The 18632-nt window shown below is 37.0% G+C and overlaps 1 protein-coding gene across 5 annotated transcripts in view; it reads left to right on the top strand.

Moving 5' to 3' along the window:
* Positions 1-17425, top strand: part of VIRMA (vir like m6A methyltransferase associated) — a 36998-nt gene extending 19573 nt beyond the window's left edge. For 2 of the 5 annotated variants that reach the window (XM_039522078.1, XM_039522076.1), the window contains exons 10-24: positions 152-306; positions 1719-1801; positions 2423-2516; positions 2651-3195; positions 3894-4129; positions 4705-4957; positions 6515-6732; positions 7588-7720; positions 9044-9196; positions 9980-10140; positions 10779-10875; positions 13723-13889; positions 14280-14611; positions 16455-16598; positions 17081-17425. In XM_039522078.1, the coding sequence (XP_039378012.1) occupies positions 152-306; positions 1719-1801; positions 2423-2516; positions 2651-3195; positions 3894-4129; positions 4705-4957; positions 6515-6732; positions 7588-7720; positions 9044-9196; positions 9980-10140; positions 10779-10875; positions 13723-13889; positions 14280-14611; positions 16455-16598; positions 17081-17238 (2929 nt within the window). In that variant the 3' untranslated portion in view covers positions 17239-17425. Of the gene's footprint in view, positions 1-151; positions 307-1718; positions 1802-2422; positions 2517-2650; positions 3196-3527; positions 3588-3893; positions 4130-4704; positions 4958-5429; positions 5717-6514; positions 6733-7587; positions 7721-9043; positions 9197-9979; positions 10141-10778; positions 10876-13722; positions 13890-14279; positions 14612-16454; positions 16599-17080 lie in introns of those variants that run through there. The other 3 variants (XM_039522079.1, XM_039522077.1, XR_005593507.1) reach the window with 3 other exon arrangements.
* The last annotated feature ends 1207 nt before the right edge of the window (positions 17426-18632 follow it).

Genomic DNA, 18632 nt, shown 5'->3' with positions numbered 1-18632 from the left:
TATTCCACAGTATGAAAATTCTGTAGGTGAACTTGTAATGAAGATAGAGTTCTGCAGGCAGATTCATAAAGGCTCAGGAGTGAAAAAATTTATCAAGTATCCAGTGTGCTAGCCTAGAATTTAAGAGGAAAATCCTGTATCCTTCTTTCAGTGATTCCAAGTCCAAGAAGTCGGTAGCATATAATTATGCATGCATACTTGTTTTGCTGGTGGTTCAGTCTTCCAGTGATGTCCAAATGCTGGAACAGTACTCAGCGCCTTTATTGAAGCTTTGTAAGGCAGATGAAAATAACACCAAATTGCAAGGTACAGTATGTGTCATTATCAAGTGAATTGTTCGGAATGTATAGAATTTTTTTTTGTATGTTGGTAATTAGTACTTCATGATCATCTGGTTTTGATAATGGGTATAATGAAATTCCCTTTTTAGCTGTGTATGATTAGGCTGAGTCATTGAAAAGATGTATAATTTTTTCTGTTATACTAATATGAGTTCTTCAACTTGAATACTTTCCAAGTTTATATTTTATGTAATATTCATTACCAAGAATATCAGATAATTGTGGGAAATTTGCACTCTTTGTTGGAAATAATTAGGAAGGGAAGATTTAGCAAAAACAGGGAGTCAGTGGCTGATTCTTACTTTGGCTGTTTTTTTAACTTTTCTCCCACCAGCCCAGAACTCTGGGCCCGCTCCAAACATTAAAATGCACTACTAGAAACAAAAAATTTTCAATACAAAACTTTCTGTTCATCAGTTTTTCCAATTACCAGCCTTTTGCCCAAGAGGGATGCCACTCTACCCAGTCACATCATGAAATCCTACATAAACCATTCTTCAGCTTCCATCTGTTCCACCTCTGAACCTCCAAACTGGCAGGTTGGCAAATCTAGGTTGTTGTGGACCAAGGAGGGGAGTGAACACCAGAGTTGAGGAACTTTGATGGAGAACGCCCTGTGGCTGGGGATGGGGTTCAGTTGGGCATTTAAGGAGCAGGAGATTTTGATTTGGTTTGTAATTACCTATTTTATGTGCCTCTCTGCGTGAGAGGAATGTGCTGCTTTTTTGGTTCTGAATGGCTTTGGCATTGTGTTTTTTAAAGGGAATTAGGGCCCCTAGAGTCCATGAGAGATTTTCTTTAGGTGTGTGTATTTAATTTAAAATAAATAAGAAAAAAAATTATAATTTAGTTTTACATGCAAAGTGATGTTTACAAATTGTTTACGTGTATGAGTAGGAGTAATGAAAATAGGGACAGGAGTGTTTCTGACAGATAATAACATATTGATATTGTTTCTAGAAGAAATCTCTTCACTAGGGACTTCCCCCAAAAAATTACTAGAAAGGGAAAATGCCTTGCCAATCTAGCAGTGTTCCAGTTGTTCACTTTCATTCCATTTAGAAGGTGATTATCCACAAGATGGTCATATGCCAAAAAATCATTTCAGCACCAAACTTGCATGAGCTGAATACGACAGCATTCAAATCAGATGCATGTCCTGCCTTAATGTGAATTTTTTTTTCTTCCTCATGTTAATGCAGATCATTAAAATCCTTTCTGTTTATAATTCATACTATGGCTGATACCTATCAAATTTTCATCTAAGTGCATAGCATTGTCTGTATCAATTAAATTATTCTTAAAGCATGGATTTATAAAACAAATACAATTCTAGTTTGACTTTTCTGTTCACCAAAATATTATCTTGTTTTTTAGAGCTCTGCAAGTGGCTTGAACCTTTGAAAAATCTTAGATTTGAAATTAATTGTATCCCAAATCTCATTGAATATATTAAACAGGTTAGTAAAATTTTTGATACAGATGTTACTTTGTTTGAGAATGTGACATTAGAAGCTTTTGCCCATGCAATCAATTTGTCCTTCCATTCTTGATGTCTCAGTCCAACATTTGAAAAGTCTGTGACTTCCATAGCAGATTGTGATGCCATTGAAATAGAAGGAAGGAGTAGGCTGATTTTTGTAAGAGGAAGCAGTCTTAAAAGTTGCTAACAACCTGGCAGTTATCTGTGATGGAAGATGACATACGGAATTTAGTGCGACAGTTTCAAGTGTTTTTTCCTAGAGTATTGTATGTTTGTAAATTTTGACAGGGCTTTTTCTGCAACTGAAGAGCATCAGTACTTGGTAATTTCAGTCATGCCCATAGACAGAGTGAACCAGGTTTTTGAAGAGTTGGAAAAATGAATGTCAATAGCTTTCTTTAATGATCCGTATCAGTTAGTTCAGACTCTTCTGTCTTTATAACAAAAAATCTCTTTAATTTTTTTTGTATATATTGTGATGCCTAAATAGTTTTCTGACATGATGTAGACTAGTAAAATAGGTTAGTATAATGTATCAAGCATATCTTTGTTGAAAATTAGTCCCTTGTAACATATGTTCTTTATTCTTTTTTAATAGAATATTGATAGTTTGATGACCCAGGAAGGAGTTGGTCTTCTTACTGCACTCCGTGTTCTTTGTCATGTTGCATGCCCGCCACCTCCTGTTGAAGGTATATTACTGATACAGAAAAAACAGTCTTCTAAGTATTTGTTATTTAATCACACCTGATAAAGACTGATTTAAATATAATTGATATGAGATGTGTGAAAGTTAATTCCTCGTTCCTCCTCCGCCCCTTTACAGGTCAACAGAAGGATCTTAAATGGAACCTTGCAGTTATTCAGCTCTTTTCTGCTGAAGGAATGGACACCTTCATTCGGGTTCTGCAAAAGTTGAACAGTATTCTTATTCAGCCTTGGAGGCTCCATGTCAACATGGGAACCACACTTCATAGAGTTACTACCATTTCCATGGCGCGATGTACACTTAATCTCCTTAAAACCATGTTAACTGAGCTCCTGAGGGGTGGATCTTTTGAATTTAAAGACATGCGTGTTCCTTCAGCACTTGTTTCTTTACATATGCTTCTGTGTTCTATCCCTCTCTCAGGCCGTTTAGATAGTGATGAACAAAAAATTCAGAATGACATTATTGATATTTTATTGACCTTTACCCAGGGAGTTAATGAAAAACTGACAATTTCAGAAGAAACTTTGGCCAATAATACTTGGTCTTTAATGTTAAAGGAGGTCCTCTCTTCAATTTTGCGAATTCCTGAAGGATTTTTCTCTGGACTTATACTGCTTTCAGAATTGCTGCCTCTTCCATTGCCCATGCAAACAACTCAGGTATGATTTTAATTAAATTAGCAATTTAATAAATAACTTCTATATTTCCTTTAAAGATCATGTTCTTGTTGAGGAAAAGACCAAGGTGAATAAAAGGGTTGATTGAGACTTATAAAAAGGGATTTGTAATCAAATAGGTTGTTTTGAGGTATATTTAATTGTTCATCAGAAATCAGCTTGTGCATGTTTTGTGTTAATTTTAAGCTTCCCAAATAACTGGAGGTTTAAGTTAGTATTACATTGATTTTGTCTCTTATTTAACTAGCTAGTTTCCTGGTATCCCATTATATTACTTAAATTATTAACCTTGCAGCTTTTGTATCCAAAACTAGGAGCTGAAATGGCTGCATAGAGATGTTTGGACTTTTCAGTGTACATTAGTGCCAGAAGAGGTGGGAGTTCTAATGTTCAATTTTTGATGTTTAACAAAAGACTAAAAATAAACAGCCTCATTGTGATTGTGTTTACACTGGTGTGAGATTAGACTAGGCCCCAAAGGAACACCTAATCTGTTGAGATGACTATTAGTTTCATTTGCAATTTAGGGCTAAATTCTGTCCTGAGTTGCATGCTTGCAAATCTCATTCATGTCACTAGATTTGTGGGCAAGTATCTGAGGAGGGCAGAATTTGGTCCTGAATGATTTTCTCCTGTAAAGCAAAAATCTTTTAAAGAGCCTGTTTATACTTTTTCCACAGGTTATTGAACCACATGATATATCGGTGGCACTCAACACCAGAAAACTCTGGAGCATGCATCTCCATGTTCAGGCCAAATTGCTACAGGAAATAGTTCGATCATTCTCTGGTTCAACTTGTCAGCCTATTCAGCATATGCTGAGGCGTATTTGTGTTCAGTTGTGTGACTTGGCATCACCGACTGCACTTCTTATCATGAGGACTGTTTTGGATCTGATTGTAGAAGATCTACAAAGGTATCTTTGTTCTCCATTGCACAAAGATTTTTTTTTTTTTAATAGCTGTTGAATTCATCCCTGTTCTCTGCAGTAATTTTCTTAGGTGAAGAACACTGAATTTTGGATACATTTTTAGTCCATTACAGACTTGAATTGAGTCCTCAATCCAGGTCTGCTATAATATCCTGTGTTGCCAACCAAGCAAACAATATATTATTTTAATGTAAAGAATTTCACATTATTGTATGTTTATAGGAAATGTTTGGGAGAAATTGAAACAAAATTATGAGTAGTATTTAAAAACATACTGTATATGCTTAGGTGAACTATAATTTCTTAAATTGATGATAATGAGTTCATATGCAATATAACCATACAAGTAATGTAGTAGTTGTGGTAGTTTTCCAGAAATATAAATTAAGATAGAAATTTCTAAAAACATTACATAAATTTTAAACATTTAAATTATAGTTTTTGTTTAAAATACAAACTTTTAAATCTACTAAAATGAAAATGGTTGTACAATATAGTCTATTTAATAACTTTCTAATATGTAGGAACACTGTTTTTAAAGTGCATTGATATTGTTTCAGCAGTACAGAAGATAAAGAGAAACAGTACACTGGCCAGACTACCCGATTACTTGCTTTACTTGATGCCCTGGCTTCACACAAAGCTTGTAAATTAGCTATTTTGCATCTAGTTAATGGAACTATTAAAGGTGATGAGAAGTATGCAGAAGTTTTCCAGGAGCTGTTGGCTTTAATGAGATCTACTGGGGACAATGTTATTCACCAGCAATGTGCTGAATATGTAACATCCATTTTGCAGTCCCTCTGTGATCAGGTATTTTATACAGTTAAAATATAAATTATTATATGTCGTTATAAATAATCTGGTGGGTGTGTGAGAATGAGAGAGAAGGAAAACAGTAGGACACAAAACTTCTAGATTGCTGTGGTTATATGCCACTGAACAATATTTTCTTTACATTTGCAGTAGTGTCTTGAATGTTATCTATAATCTTGATGCCTTGATAATTTGGGCATTCTTAATTTATCTCTTCTCAGATGGGAACTGTTGTGATAATGTTATCAGTTCTTGTACAGCCCCTTAGTTTTGAGTAGATTCTAACGTCATGTTTTGTTTTCCTTAGGGTACAAACTCCTTGATGTTTGCACTTAAGTGTATGTTTTCCCCAAAAATGTTAGGGAAAATTACTGTTAAAATTTTGTGGGGAGAGTTAGATTTATATCATATGATGCAAATAACCATTGATGGCTGTTCACTGGCTTCTTTGAAATGGGTTTGTTTTCAGTGCTGATCTCAGTGAACAGGTGTCCACATATACAAAAATCACTCTTGCAACCAGAACCCTTGTTTGGCATCAGTAGAGACCAAGAATTGAATGGACATGGAGACTGAATTATCCCCTTCGTATGAAGATTTTTGGTGCATGGATGGAATAGTGGGACGCTCACTCTGCCCTTGCTTTACCTGATCAATGAATAAATAGATCTGTTCCTCCATGCTGCCAGCCTGAAGCCTCTTTCAAACATAAATACTAGTCACACATAAAATTTCAGCATTAAGAAAATCAGTCAGGTAAAAATAGTCAGTAAAAATAGGAAATTGAATCTGAAAACTACATATTTAAGAAATAGATCATTTAGGGACAAACATTCAGTTAGGTACATACATACATTTGCACATGTGATTTATGTGCATACACCTCGAGTTGTACAAAACAGCCTTTGTGCATGATTAGTCAGTAAAGAGGTTAATTATCAGTTTGTGTTTATACATCATGTGTCTTACCTTATTTTGTGTAGCATGAATTCTACAATATGCCAGAATCAGCATGTTTTTAAACTTTCCAGAAGGTATTACCAATTCTAAGACTTATCTCAAATCTTCATGGTTGATTTAACTATTTTTGTGATAAAGAGGGACAACTCGAATATACATAAAAATGTATAGTGTATGTGTGCATGTTTGTCTAGACAGCCCTTTCATGATATGCAGCTCTATCTCAGTCAATACAGCAGATGTTTAATGAATCATTTAAAAACAATTACTGTTTCTAGCAGTACTCTACAGTAGTATCTTAGCCAGCGTTTTCATCCGTCATATATTTAAAAAAAAAACAAAACAGTAATTGTTTGTATCACTTAAAACTATTCTTTTTTATTTTGGGTTTCTTGTGTTGGTTACCAACCAGCGAAACAATAAACCTAACAATTTGTATTTTAATTTTGAATACATTCTTTTAAAAATCCAATACGCTTTTAAGTTTCTAAGTAGTTACTGAGCAAATCCATTGTTTTCTTCAAGAAAATTAAAGTAAATAGTCTAAATGTATGGTTTTAATGCTTATAAAGTAGTCATGGTTTCTCTTTACAGGACATAGCACTAATTTTGCCAAGTTCCTCAGAGGGATCTGTTTCTGAATTAGAACAGCTCTCCAATTCATTACCAAGCAAGGAATTGATGTCCTTAATCTGTGACTGTCTGATGGAAACACTTGCTAATGCAGAGACCAGTTATAATTGTCTCCTGACATGTATCAGGACAATGATGTTCCTTACAGAGCATGATTATGGATTCTACCACTTAAAGAGGTACCGTTTTATAAGTGATTTTGAACAACCTTTTATCATCTAGAATTTTAAAATCAGATCAAGTTTCTGAAACAAAGATGTAGAGAGAGAATATTTTAATTCTGTCTTATTATTTATATTACAATAGCAGCCCCAAACATGATTGGAGCCCCATTGTGCTAGGAACATAAGGTAGTTCCTGCTCTGTAGAGTTTACAATCTAAATAGATAAGACAGAAACAGGTGGGAGGAAAATCAGAGGCACAGAGATGTGAAGAGACTTACTGAAGGCCACGCAATAGGTCAGCGACTGAACCAGGAATAGAGCCCAGCTATTGAGTCCCCAATAGAGCGTTCTAATCACTGGACTACATGGTTTCCCAACTGTCTGATAAGAGTTGTAGTTATCATTTTGGGGGTGGTGGTGCACTTTTTGTTTCTTGGTTGCCAAAAATATTAAGATGCTAATTATTTCCTGTGCAGAAAGACTTCATGCTGAGAAAAACTTAATTTTTCCATAATATATTATGGGAAAAATCCAAGTGGGACAGTTGAGAGATAATGAGCCTTGACTAGATGGGTATTGAGCTGCTTGTAGCATTTTTTTTGTTCTCTGTCATCATGTGGTGGTGTGTGGGTTTTTTTTTTTTTTTTTTTTAAATAGGAACTCTTTAGTGAGGATGGATACACAGTGGCTGTCACACTGCATCATAGGAAAACTTTAGTTAAATCTATTTTACACAATATTCTGTTACATTACTGTTGATTATTTTCCTTATATGCAACTTTTTTTTAAACAATGAAATAAAATGCAGCAATTGTGAGATGTGCTTTAAACACTAGGTAATTTTCCCCCTCTGTTTATTATTAAAACAGCTCTCTAAGAAAACGCAACCATGCTCTGTATACTGTATCAAAGCGAGTAATAAGTAGCTTTAGTAAGGATACAGGTGAACTGGCCTCTTCTTTTTTGGATTTTATGAGACAAATTCTAAACTCCGACACACTGGTAAGTAATTATATGTTGAACACTTTTCAAATGTTGTAGAAGCACTGCTTTTGTTACAGATAACAGAGGTGATGTAAAAGTAAAAACTGCTAGCTCAGTTTTGGATATAATGTAGTTTTGGATATAATGTTTTTTCATCAATAATTTAGTGCATCGCTTAACAAAACCCGCTACACGTTGCAAAGAATGTCTGTTAATGAAGAGTAGCACTTTTCTCAGCATGTGAAGAAAGTCCAGTTGCATTCCTCGGGGAGAAAATGCAGTCATATGGCCTTCATATATTTTTTTTCATGAATTTTACATATTTTCAATGTTTGGAATGCTTCTTTGGAATGCTTTCCCATATTTCTGTTCCTATTGTGTTATTTCTATAAGCAGTTTCCTTCATCTTTCAAATTTACTGACGTTTAGAAATAGATTCCCTTTTATTTTTACATTAATTAATTTCCCAATTAAAAAGCACAGTTCAGATGCATGCATGCTTGTTATGACCTGTCAGAGCAACTTCAAAATACTTTGGGTGGGACATTACAGATTTGGTTATTTAACTATTAGGAGACAGTAGCTGCAATGAGTGTGGTGATAGTGAAATACACCTGTGGGAGAGAAGTTATCAGTAGAAGTTTTTTTGTTTCTTAAACAGAATTTGTAATATTAGGGGCATGTAAGTATATAAGACTCTTTTGCAAATTGATTCTGTGGAGTTCCTTAAGCGTGGTTTCTGAGGTGATCGGTGTGATATTGTGTCCAGACTTTGGATTGGAGTCTTGTCAAGATAGAGATTTGCCGTGTTTCTGAATTTTGTGTTGTTAATTAAAAAAAACCAACCCCCCTAAAATTAACATGTGGATAGAAACAACCTGAAATATTATTAATGCTCGGATACAAATCTATTTTCAATGTACAGTACATGTTAAAAAGGAACCTCTTGATCGGATGAGCTAACCTTGTCCTTTTGAGTATACTTTATTTAATGATATATTTTGTGTGTTTTTATTTTAAATCACTAAAAATAATATATATATTTTTAAAAAATCTTCCTCTGAGATTTTGGTGTATTCTCTCTCCATTAGTTGAGCTGAAGTATTATCTTTTGTTTTTGTTTGCATGTGTCTGGCGTGGAGGTAATGGTTTCACTAGAGAGCCACCAAAAATAGTTTTTGGTGGAAATCCAATGAATTTCCACATTGTTGTATTTTGTTCTAAAGTCTGTCTGGGTAGCTGTAGGTTTTGTAATGCTGTCACAAAATCTAGTTTTTGATGATTTTTTTTTTTTTAAATTAGCTTGAGCGTGTGATTTTTTTTTTTTTTCCTCCACCCCAGGGATGTTGTGGAGATGATGGAAGTCTGATGGAAGTAGATGGTTCCCATCCAGCCAGAACACTGGGTCTTACTACTGCAGAGTTAAAACATTTATTACAGGACAAAGAAGAAACTCCTGAAAATTTGCTCCTTGAACTGGAGAAGCATGTTTTGGTAAAACAATTTTGAATAAACAAGTTCATTTTTTGTCCTTAGCTGACCTTGCTTTACAAGTATGTGTAGGTGCTTGTCTACTTATTAGTAAAGAAGGCTTATGTTGATGTGCACTAGCTAATGAAATTAGTAAGAATGGTTTTATGAGTGGTGCTCAGAATTGTTTGTATGCTGGCTTTATTATTATTTATTATTTGTACTGTGTTAATGCCAACAGGCCCCAATCGGGGTTTGGGAAACCCTTGTGCTAAGACGCTGTTTTCACATACGAGACAATAATCCTTTCCCTTGAGTGCTTTATATATGACAAGAGATAACAGGTGAATACAACAGACAGGGAGCATAAGGTGGTAGTAAGATGATTGGTGTGCTGGGACCAGTTTATTAAACTAGCTGCCTAACCACTGCAGAAGAAGAGTTCTGTGTAAATCTGAAAGCTTGTCTCTCTCACCAACAGCACTTGGTCCAATAAAAGGTATTAGTTCACCCACCTTGTCTCTTTAATAGCCACTGCAAGTCAGCTGGTAGGTAAACAAAGGCTAGACTCCCTGAGGAGTGGTGACTGCTATTTGTTCTTTTTTTTTAAGGTACTAGGGTGCCCTCTGCTGTCCTATCTGCTTTTCTGGAGCTGTTTATTTTAGAGTATATATGGATGAACAGAATATAGTGTGCAAAAAATAGTCTGTGAAACATTTTCTTTTCAATCTGGCAAATACTTAATGTTGACTGTTCTAAATTCTCCTCTTTTGGGAAAAATTTCTGATTCTGATGTCTCTTATGCAGGAACATTCTAAAGAAGATGACAGCCTTGAATCCTTATTGGACAATGTAGCTGGACTTCGGCAGATGCTGGAATCAGCAGGCGATCCTTGTCCTCTGAGTGACCAAGATGTAGAACCAGTTCTTTCTGCACCAGACTCTCTCCAGAATCTGTTTAATAATAGGTAAAATAGTAAATATGTTGGAGGTTGAGTGTGCTTAACTTGTAAAAATGCAACAATTTATGGATTAGTATGTTCTGGGTAGGATTTAATTTCCAGGTTTTGTGCTTTATACATATTACTGTTGTTATTAGTATATCTTCATTGTAGGGGAACAAAGTGTATTTGATAACTCCTTCCAAACGGAATTTCATATGATGCTAAGGTTAAGGATTTCTCCCACAGTAGCTCTTACAAAGGTTTTTCATGCTAATTCAATGAAGGAATCCTGTTCTTTTTTCAGGCAGCCTTGCGCTTAGATGAGGTGAAATTTAAACATGACACTAGAAAATGATTTCATGAGATGTAATTACTACTGAAGTATTTTTTCAGTTCAGTTTTCTAATTATTCTGTTAGCTTAATCTTGGTTATAGTACATTTGCTGCTCTAGCTGAAGCTTATGTTTTATAACCTGCACTTTCTTGATTGGCCACAAAATACCAAACTTAAATTTATTTGAATGTAAATGAAACCCTTGAGAGAGCACTTCTGCAAGAGCAGTGACTCCAGGAGTCACATGATACCCCAGTACAATAACCAAATACACTTACAGCAGCTATTGTCCTTTAATCAAAAATACATTTGATATTCATTGTTACAGGACAACATATGTGTTGGCAGATGTGATGGATGACCAGCTGAAATCTATGTGGTTCTCACCATTCCAGGCTGAAGAAATTGACTCTGATCTGGATATGGTAAAAGACTTAATTAAAATTGAGAGAAAAAGTCATAAATGTATTCCTTGTTAAGATGAGAGTAGAATTTGTTTATAAAACATCTCAGTTTTCCTTATTGCTTCGTCAATATGTGTCTAAACAGTTTCCACAAAGAAGGGGGAAAGAGGGTGGGATTTTTGAAGCAGCTGAGGATAGAGCAGGAAGAGGCTGGCTTCCACCTGACCAGCTTCAGTGCTTGTTAAGAACACAGAAATTAAAAAGGAGGGCTGCCAATGGGCATCAGTGATGCCATCTAGGTGAGTGGCTCATTCTTTCTGCCCTTGCCCTACAATCTGACACTACAGGCGCACCTTAAAGATTAATATTGTACACATTTAAGTGTATGCAGAAGCAGATAGAAAATCACTGAGGTCCTTGGAATAACTTCCAGAATACTTAAAGTGCATACACAATAACCTTAGATTTTCAGAAAGCCTTTGACAAGGTCCCTCACCAAAGGCTCTTAAGCAAAGTAAGCTGTCATGGGATAAGAGGGAAGGTCCTCTCATGGATTGGTAACTGGTTAAAAGATAGGAAACAAAGGATAGGAATAAATGGTCAGTTTTCAGAATGGAGAGAGGTAAATAGTGGTGTCCCCCAGGGGTCTGTACTGGGACCAGAACTATTCAACATATTCACTGTTTACCCCTTTTCCTAGATCATTTATGAAGTGGCAAAATTTTCAGATAATACAAAATTACTCAAGATAGTTAAGTCCAAAGCAGACTGCAAAGAGTTACAAAGGGATTTCAAAACTGGATGACTGGTCAACAAAATGGCAGATAAATTCAATATTGATAAATGCAAAGTAATGCACATTGGAAAACATCCTCACATACACACACTCTCTTCTCTCTGAAATGATGAGGGTCTAAATTAGCTGTTACTGCTCAAGAAATAGATCTTGGAGTCATTGTGGATAGTTCTCTGCAAACATCCACTCAATGTGCAGAGGCAGTCAAAAAAGCTGAGAGAATATTAGGAATAATATTTGAATATTTATTTTTATATATTTTGTATAATTTATATAATTAAGAAAAGGATAGATAATAAAACAGAAAAATATATTGCCTCTGTATAAATCCACATCTTGAATACTGCATGCAGATGTGGTCGCCCCATCTCAAAAAAGATATATTGGAATTGGAAAAGGTTCAGAAAAGGGCAACAAAAATGATTAGGGGCATGGAAAGCTTCCATATGAGGAGCAATTAATAAGACTGGGACTTTTCAGCTTGGAAAAGAGATTACTAAGAGGGGATTATGAGAGAGGTCTATAAAATCATGACTGGTGTGGAGAAAGTAAATAAGGAAGTGTTATTTACTCCTTGTCATAACACAAGAACTAGAGGTCACCAAATGAAATTAATAGGCAGCAGGTTTCAAACAAACTGGGGGGGCTGGGGATAGCTCAGTGGCTTGAGCATTGGCCTGCTAAACCCAGGGTTGTGAGTTCAATCCTTGCAGGGGCCACTTAGGGATCTGGGGCAAAAATTGGTCCTGCTAGTGAAGGCAGGGGGCTGGACTCAATGACCTTTCAAGGTCCCTTCCAGTTCTAGGAGATTGGTATATCTCCAATTATTATTACCAAACAAAAGGAAGTATTTTTTCACATAATGCACAGTCAACCTGTGGAACTCCTTGTCAGAGGATGTTGTGAAGGTCAGGACTATAACAGGGTTCAAAAAAGAATTTGATAAATTCATAGATCTGTCAATGGCTATTATCCAGAATGGGCAGGGATAGTGTTCCCAATGGGCGACAGGGGATGGATCACTTGATGATTACCAGTTCTGTTCATTCCGTCTAGAGAATCTTGCATTGGCCACTGTCGGAAGACAGGATACTGGGCTAGATGAATCTTTGGTCTGACCCAGTATGGCCGTTCTTATGTTCTTAAGTTCTCTTTCTAGATCACTTCTTGGAGCTTTTTGGCACTCAGGTATATGAGAAACCAAGTTTCTTCCTCTTTTTCATCTATTCATACTGCAATAGTATTCAGAAATCCTTGATTAGGATTGTGCTAGGAGTTGTATACACATGATAAAAGACAGTCCTTTTCCCCAAAGAACTTGCGATCTAAAGGAATTAAAGAAAAGTTCATAATTACAGGCTAAATTATTTGTAAAAACTTCATTTCTACACATGACCTCCAAATTTTGGATTTAAAAAAATCCGTGCTGTGAGAGTATCATAGGTAAGAGTTTATTCCTGGGAGTTACTGCCTTTGAAGTTAGGTGATCCTAATGGAAACAATGACAGTCTTAGATTTCCATACTTAGTGAAAACTATCAAATATCTCTCATCTCAAACTTAACTCTCATTCATCTTTCCATAGTTATACCTTCCTTTCTTCTTGCTAATACACAAAGATAGATAGAACTTTTCCCTCAGCAGACCGTCTCTTCCTATGCCTCCCTCCTGTACAGAAAGAAGTCGCACAACTGAATTTGTGAGGCTTTTCTCCAGGCAGGGTATGGGCCTTGCTGGAGTTCTAATCGAATCAGACAGCAGACTATCAAATCTGAACCTTAGGCCCTGCCATTGATGAGGTCCAGGGCTGTACAGGTGCTGCTGCTGCAGTTCCTGCTCTCAGGTGCTGCGTCTTTTCTCTCAGCCCATATGACTTGGGTTAAAGGGGCTGACTGGGCTTTGTGCTCCTATGAGGGATTCCAGAGCAGGATGGAACCCCAGCTGAGCCACTCCCATCCTGCTGCTGGAGCTCCTTCTGCCTCTGCTGCACTTCTCCTGTTTCAAAAATACCGAAGTGTTGCCCAGCGTTGTTGGTTGTGGTTATTGTGATGTAACTGTATTCTGTTATTGCAGGTAAAAGTAGACTTAATTGAACTGTCAGAGAAAGGCTGCAGTGACTTTGACTTGCAAGCAGAACTGGAGAGATCATTTTTGTCAGAACCTTCATCTCCTGGTAGGACGAAAACCACAAAAGGGTTCAAACTTGGCAAACACAAGCATGAGACCTTTATAACATCAAGGTAAGATGTATTGCTGACTTCGAATCAGTATACAATTAATGTAGTCTAGCTGAGTGGGAGATACCTTCCTGTGGATAGGTAGATACTTAAAATTGAGATTGATATTGTGTACTAACAAAAAGCTGGTTTTTGAGCAGTGAATTCAAAGCTATGTAGTTAGGTAGTGAGATATTATGGATGATTCATATTTCAGAAATATGAAGAAGCAAAGACTTCTGCAAAGAGCATGCCTACAACATTAAGCTTCATTGTGTCTTGGCAGTTATGTTACAGTTTTTAAATTATGCATTTAAACTTCTACTAAATATTAGTGCAGAGAATGCCGAACATTCAGCTGGCATAAATTCTTAGGTCAGTAAATAATCCTGTTAATTTTGTTTTGCGATATAGTGGAAAATCTGAGTACATAGAACCTGCAAAGAGAGCACATGTTGTGCCACCTCCTAGAGGAAGAGGCCGAGGAGGATTTGGACAAGGTATTCGACCACATGATATCTTTCGTCAAAGGAAACAGAATACAAGCAGACCACCTTCTATGCATGTGGACGATTTTGTTGCTGCAGAGAGCAAAGAAGTGGTCCCTCCAGATGGGATACCACAACCTAAAAGACCACCAAAAGTGTCCCAGAAGATATCTTCACGTGGCGGGTTCTCAGGGAATCGTGGCGGACGGGGAGCTTTTCACAGTCAGAACAGATTCTTTACACCACCTGCTTCAAAAGGTATGTTGCCTCTTGTCTGAGGATTTGGAGTAAACGGATTACTGTCTAGGAAAAAAAATGCTTCTCTAGGCTATGCTGGAGTTAAGCCAAAGCTATGTTTAACTGTTCTCTCTTATGGTCTGAGTGACATTTTTGCAAAAGAATTTAGCTAGATCTTCACTCTTTGGTCTCATGCTGTTGTGTGCAATGGCCACAGGAGTGCTTGTAGCTGTAACAGAAAAAAAATTAGCTGCCTCGTTGTGAAATGATATGGGCATTTGTCAAATTAAGCATAACAGTACTATCAACTTTAAATGCATTTTGATTAGAAAGGCCCCCTGTCTTCTTGAGAAGAAGAATGTGCAGGGCCCCATGTTTGCAGTGATTCTCTAGCTAGAGATTCTGCTGCAGAATTTAGGCTTTCTTTAAATTAGCAGACAAACAAACTTATTTTGTGACGGTGAAGGTTGCAGCAGGATACATCCATTCCATCCAAAACCTTAAAAACATGACAATGAGAAGTTATGGGGATAGATGTGCATTCCTTTCCACCTTTGTATTGCCTACAGCACTGTTAATAAAACAGTCCAGCACTCCATAAGTCATTCTCTTCTACCTCCAACAGATGCCCAAACTAGAACTGGGCAAAACGTGTGTGTGTGTGGTGAATTGCAAATTTGCGAAAAAATGTACAAATTTGGTGAATAGTTTCCACTGATTTTTTTCCCCCTAGAAATGCCAAAACTGTTCTGAATTGACGTTTTTGAATAATTGTTTTTCAAGTTTTTAATTTGGTGAGAAAAATTCTTAAGTTTCAGTTCAAACAAACTTTTTTTTTGGTTAAGGCATTGAACTGAAAAATCAGTTATTTGTTCAGCTCTAATCCAAAATCAATATGTACCCCAACTTCTCCTTTGCTACCCCTCCATACAAAGAAAGGTCAAGCAGCCTCTGCCCTTTCTGGGTGCCAAAATCTCAACCTACTCCCTTGCCAGCTGCCAGACCCTCCAGCTTTGCCATTACAGCTTCTGTAATGCAGTTGATATAAAAATACTGTGGCATGTGGAAAAGTGAAAATGGTCTGGGCAGTGTTAAATTGATAAAGCATTCCATAATTGAGATTTGTGTGAATTTACTGTCAAAATACTGTACTGGTCATATTGTTCATTGTATTTGAATCAGTAAATTAAAAAACAGGTAAGTTTCAGTGTGCTGAAGAAGTAAGGGGCTTTGCCCCAAGAGTATGCAGTGGCACAGGATAGGTTTCACCCCTGCTGCTAACTGTGAGGTATCTGACAGTAGTCTAAATTAATTCTCAGCCACTCAAGTCTTTCCCTTAACATTTTTCTTGGAGTCTGAGGCCTTCGGTGCCTTAAGCCTTGTTTGGCTGTGTATTGGTGAGACTCTGTTCCAGGTATTAGAATTCAGGCAGATTGTATAATACGTGGCCTCTGGAATGAGTTTCATGATGTGACTGCATCAAACCAGTAAGGTTTCTCATCCGTACAGAGGTCATTAGGAGCTTCGTATATTGAGGAAGTTCTCTGCATCTTCAAAGCATAATGTGCATCCTGTTCTTTTAGGCTTGCCAGTCTCGGCACTGTATCGACACTGGTGCCTATGATGTAGGCTCAAGCCATCTCTAGGTTAATATAGATAGTGCTGGATAGACATATAGGGACTCTGAGCCCTTGTGTCATCTAAAACATTGGGGTTGTCCGTAGAGGCATTCTTGTTGTCCTGTTACATGACCAGTCTACTAGGAATAATTATACTGTATTGCAGCATACTACTAGTTAAACAGTGCAGAGATGAAAGTGCAGAAAACTCTGAGTGTTATTCAGCATCTGTGTTTTGTGTTTAGGAAATTACAATCGTCGTGAAGGAGCCCGGGGTTCAAGCTGGAGTGCACAAAATACACCACGAGGCACCTACAATGAAAGCAGAGGGGGTCAAAGCAATTTTAATAGGGGCCCCCTGCCACCATTGAGGCCATTAAGTTCTGCAGGTATGTGGTGTGTGTTTTTTTTTTTTTACAGTATGTGGAAGTGGGCATCAAATTGTACAAAGCTCCTAGTTGCATTTTCTTTTTACAAATGAAGCTTACTGCAGGCACCTTGGAATACAGTAAAAGTTTTTTAATATATATCAACTATGGTTCATTAATGGTAAATCCAAAATATACTTTAATATAAACTGTTATTAAAATTTAATCCATTATAAATTTACAAAACTCGCTGATTTGAGTGCTTGAATTTACAGTCTTAATCGTGCATTAATACTAACTTTTGCAATGTAATTGTTTTAACAACCCTGGTAATTGCATCTTTAGTTAAAACAAAACAATGTTTGCCTAATGAAAAATTGAAAAAAGACTAGAAAATAAATTAAAGGTAGGGTTCTGTGTATCCTTATGTTTGTTCAGCCCCTACCTCAGCAGGGCTAATCTGTGGGCACTACCACCGTTCATATATTTTTCTTTGCTTTAAGGCTATCGACCCAGTCCTCGTGATCGTGCTTCCAGAGGCCGTGGTGGAATTGGACCGTCTTGGGCGAGTGCTAATAGCGGTGGTAGTGGTGGCTCAAGAGGAAAGTTTGTAAGTGGAGGCAGTGGAAGAGGTCGTCATGTACGTTCCTTCACACGATAAAAGAGACCTTACAGAACAACCCAGTAGGGTGAACTTCTCGTGCTGATGATAACAAAAAGAGGCACTAAAGGACCAATTTAGACTTACTGGTATCTGAAGACAGCGAGAGAATATTTTTGTCTGAAGAAAGCAGTTTTTGTTTGAAACAAGACTTGAAATTTCAATAAAATTCAAGACTTTTTGTGTACAATTGTATATCTTTTGTTCCTCTTGAAAGAACATTTTAACTTTTTTGTGGACTTCTGTAGACAATACTGAATAAGGAACCCATGTGAATTAAGACTTCAATAATTTCTCTTCTAAAATATTAATTGTGCCAAAAGCAAGGTACAGGTGTGCTGATTTTGCAGTAGTACATAAGGAAGCTTGAGGTTTTCCTCTCAGGTTTAGAACTATTAGCTCAGTTTCCTATTGGTCTGTTAGTTATTAAATGAATGAGGTACATCTTACCAATGATCCTAGTAAATGAGAAAAAGACTGACTGAGACTTGGGGTACGACTACACTACCCGCCGGATCGGCAGGTAGCAATCAATCTATTGGGATCGATTTATTGCGTGTAGTGTAGACGTGATAAATTGATCCCCGATCGCCCTCCCGTTGACCGCTGAACTCCAGCTCAGCGAGAGGTGGAAGCAAAGTTAACGGGGGAGCCGCAGCAATTGACCCCACACCATGAGGACACCAGGTAAGTCTAACTAAGATACGTCGACTTCAGCTACGCTGTTCTCATAGCTGAAGTTGCGTATCTTAGGTCAATCCCCCCCCAGTGTAGACCAGACCTTAATATGTGAAAGAACACAAAACTTATGCATTTAATTTAGAAGTTATGGATAAGTACTGATACCACCGTTACATATATTAAACTCAAACCTGCACCCATTGAAATTGGCAGGAAAACTTCCACTGTCTTTAATAAGAGTAAGTTTAAGGCCCAGAGCATAGCTTTTAGAGATGTTCTCACTCTAAGCCTGTATGTAAGAGCCTGCGTGTATGCAGTGATGATGTAGCCGTGTTGGTCCCAGGATATTAGAGACACAAGATGGGTGAGGTAATATTTTTTTAATTGGACCAACTTCTGTTGGTGAGAGAGGGAAGCTTTCAAGCTCACAGAGAGCTAAATATAAGGCGGAACAGATAGTTTTAGCATAAGTAGATAACACACATTCAAAGAGACCATTTAAGGTGGAGTGGCCCATTCACCCCCCTGTAATCATTAAGACAAAAACCAGAGGTAGTGCGCTACAGATTGTTGTAATAAGCCATAAATCCAGTATGTTTATTAAGATCATGATTTTTAGTGTTTAGCAAAGTTATGAATTTAATCTCTCAGGGTAATCTTTTGAAAGTGCTGTGCAAGTTTCCTTTGAGGATAAGGACAGAGGTCAGAAAGAG

Source organism: Mauremys reevesii, linkage group 2 (assembly GCF_016161935.1).
Source record: "Mauremys reevesii isolate NIE-2019 linkage group 2, ASM1616193v1, whole genome shotgun sequence".
In the NCBI taxonomy this organism is placed as follows: Eukaryota; Metazoa; Chordata; order Testudines; family Geoemydidae; genus Mauremys; species Mauremys reevesii.
This window is presented reverse-complemented; position numbering and strand designations above follow the sequence as displayed.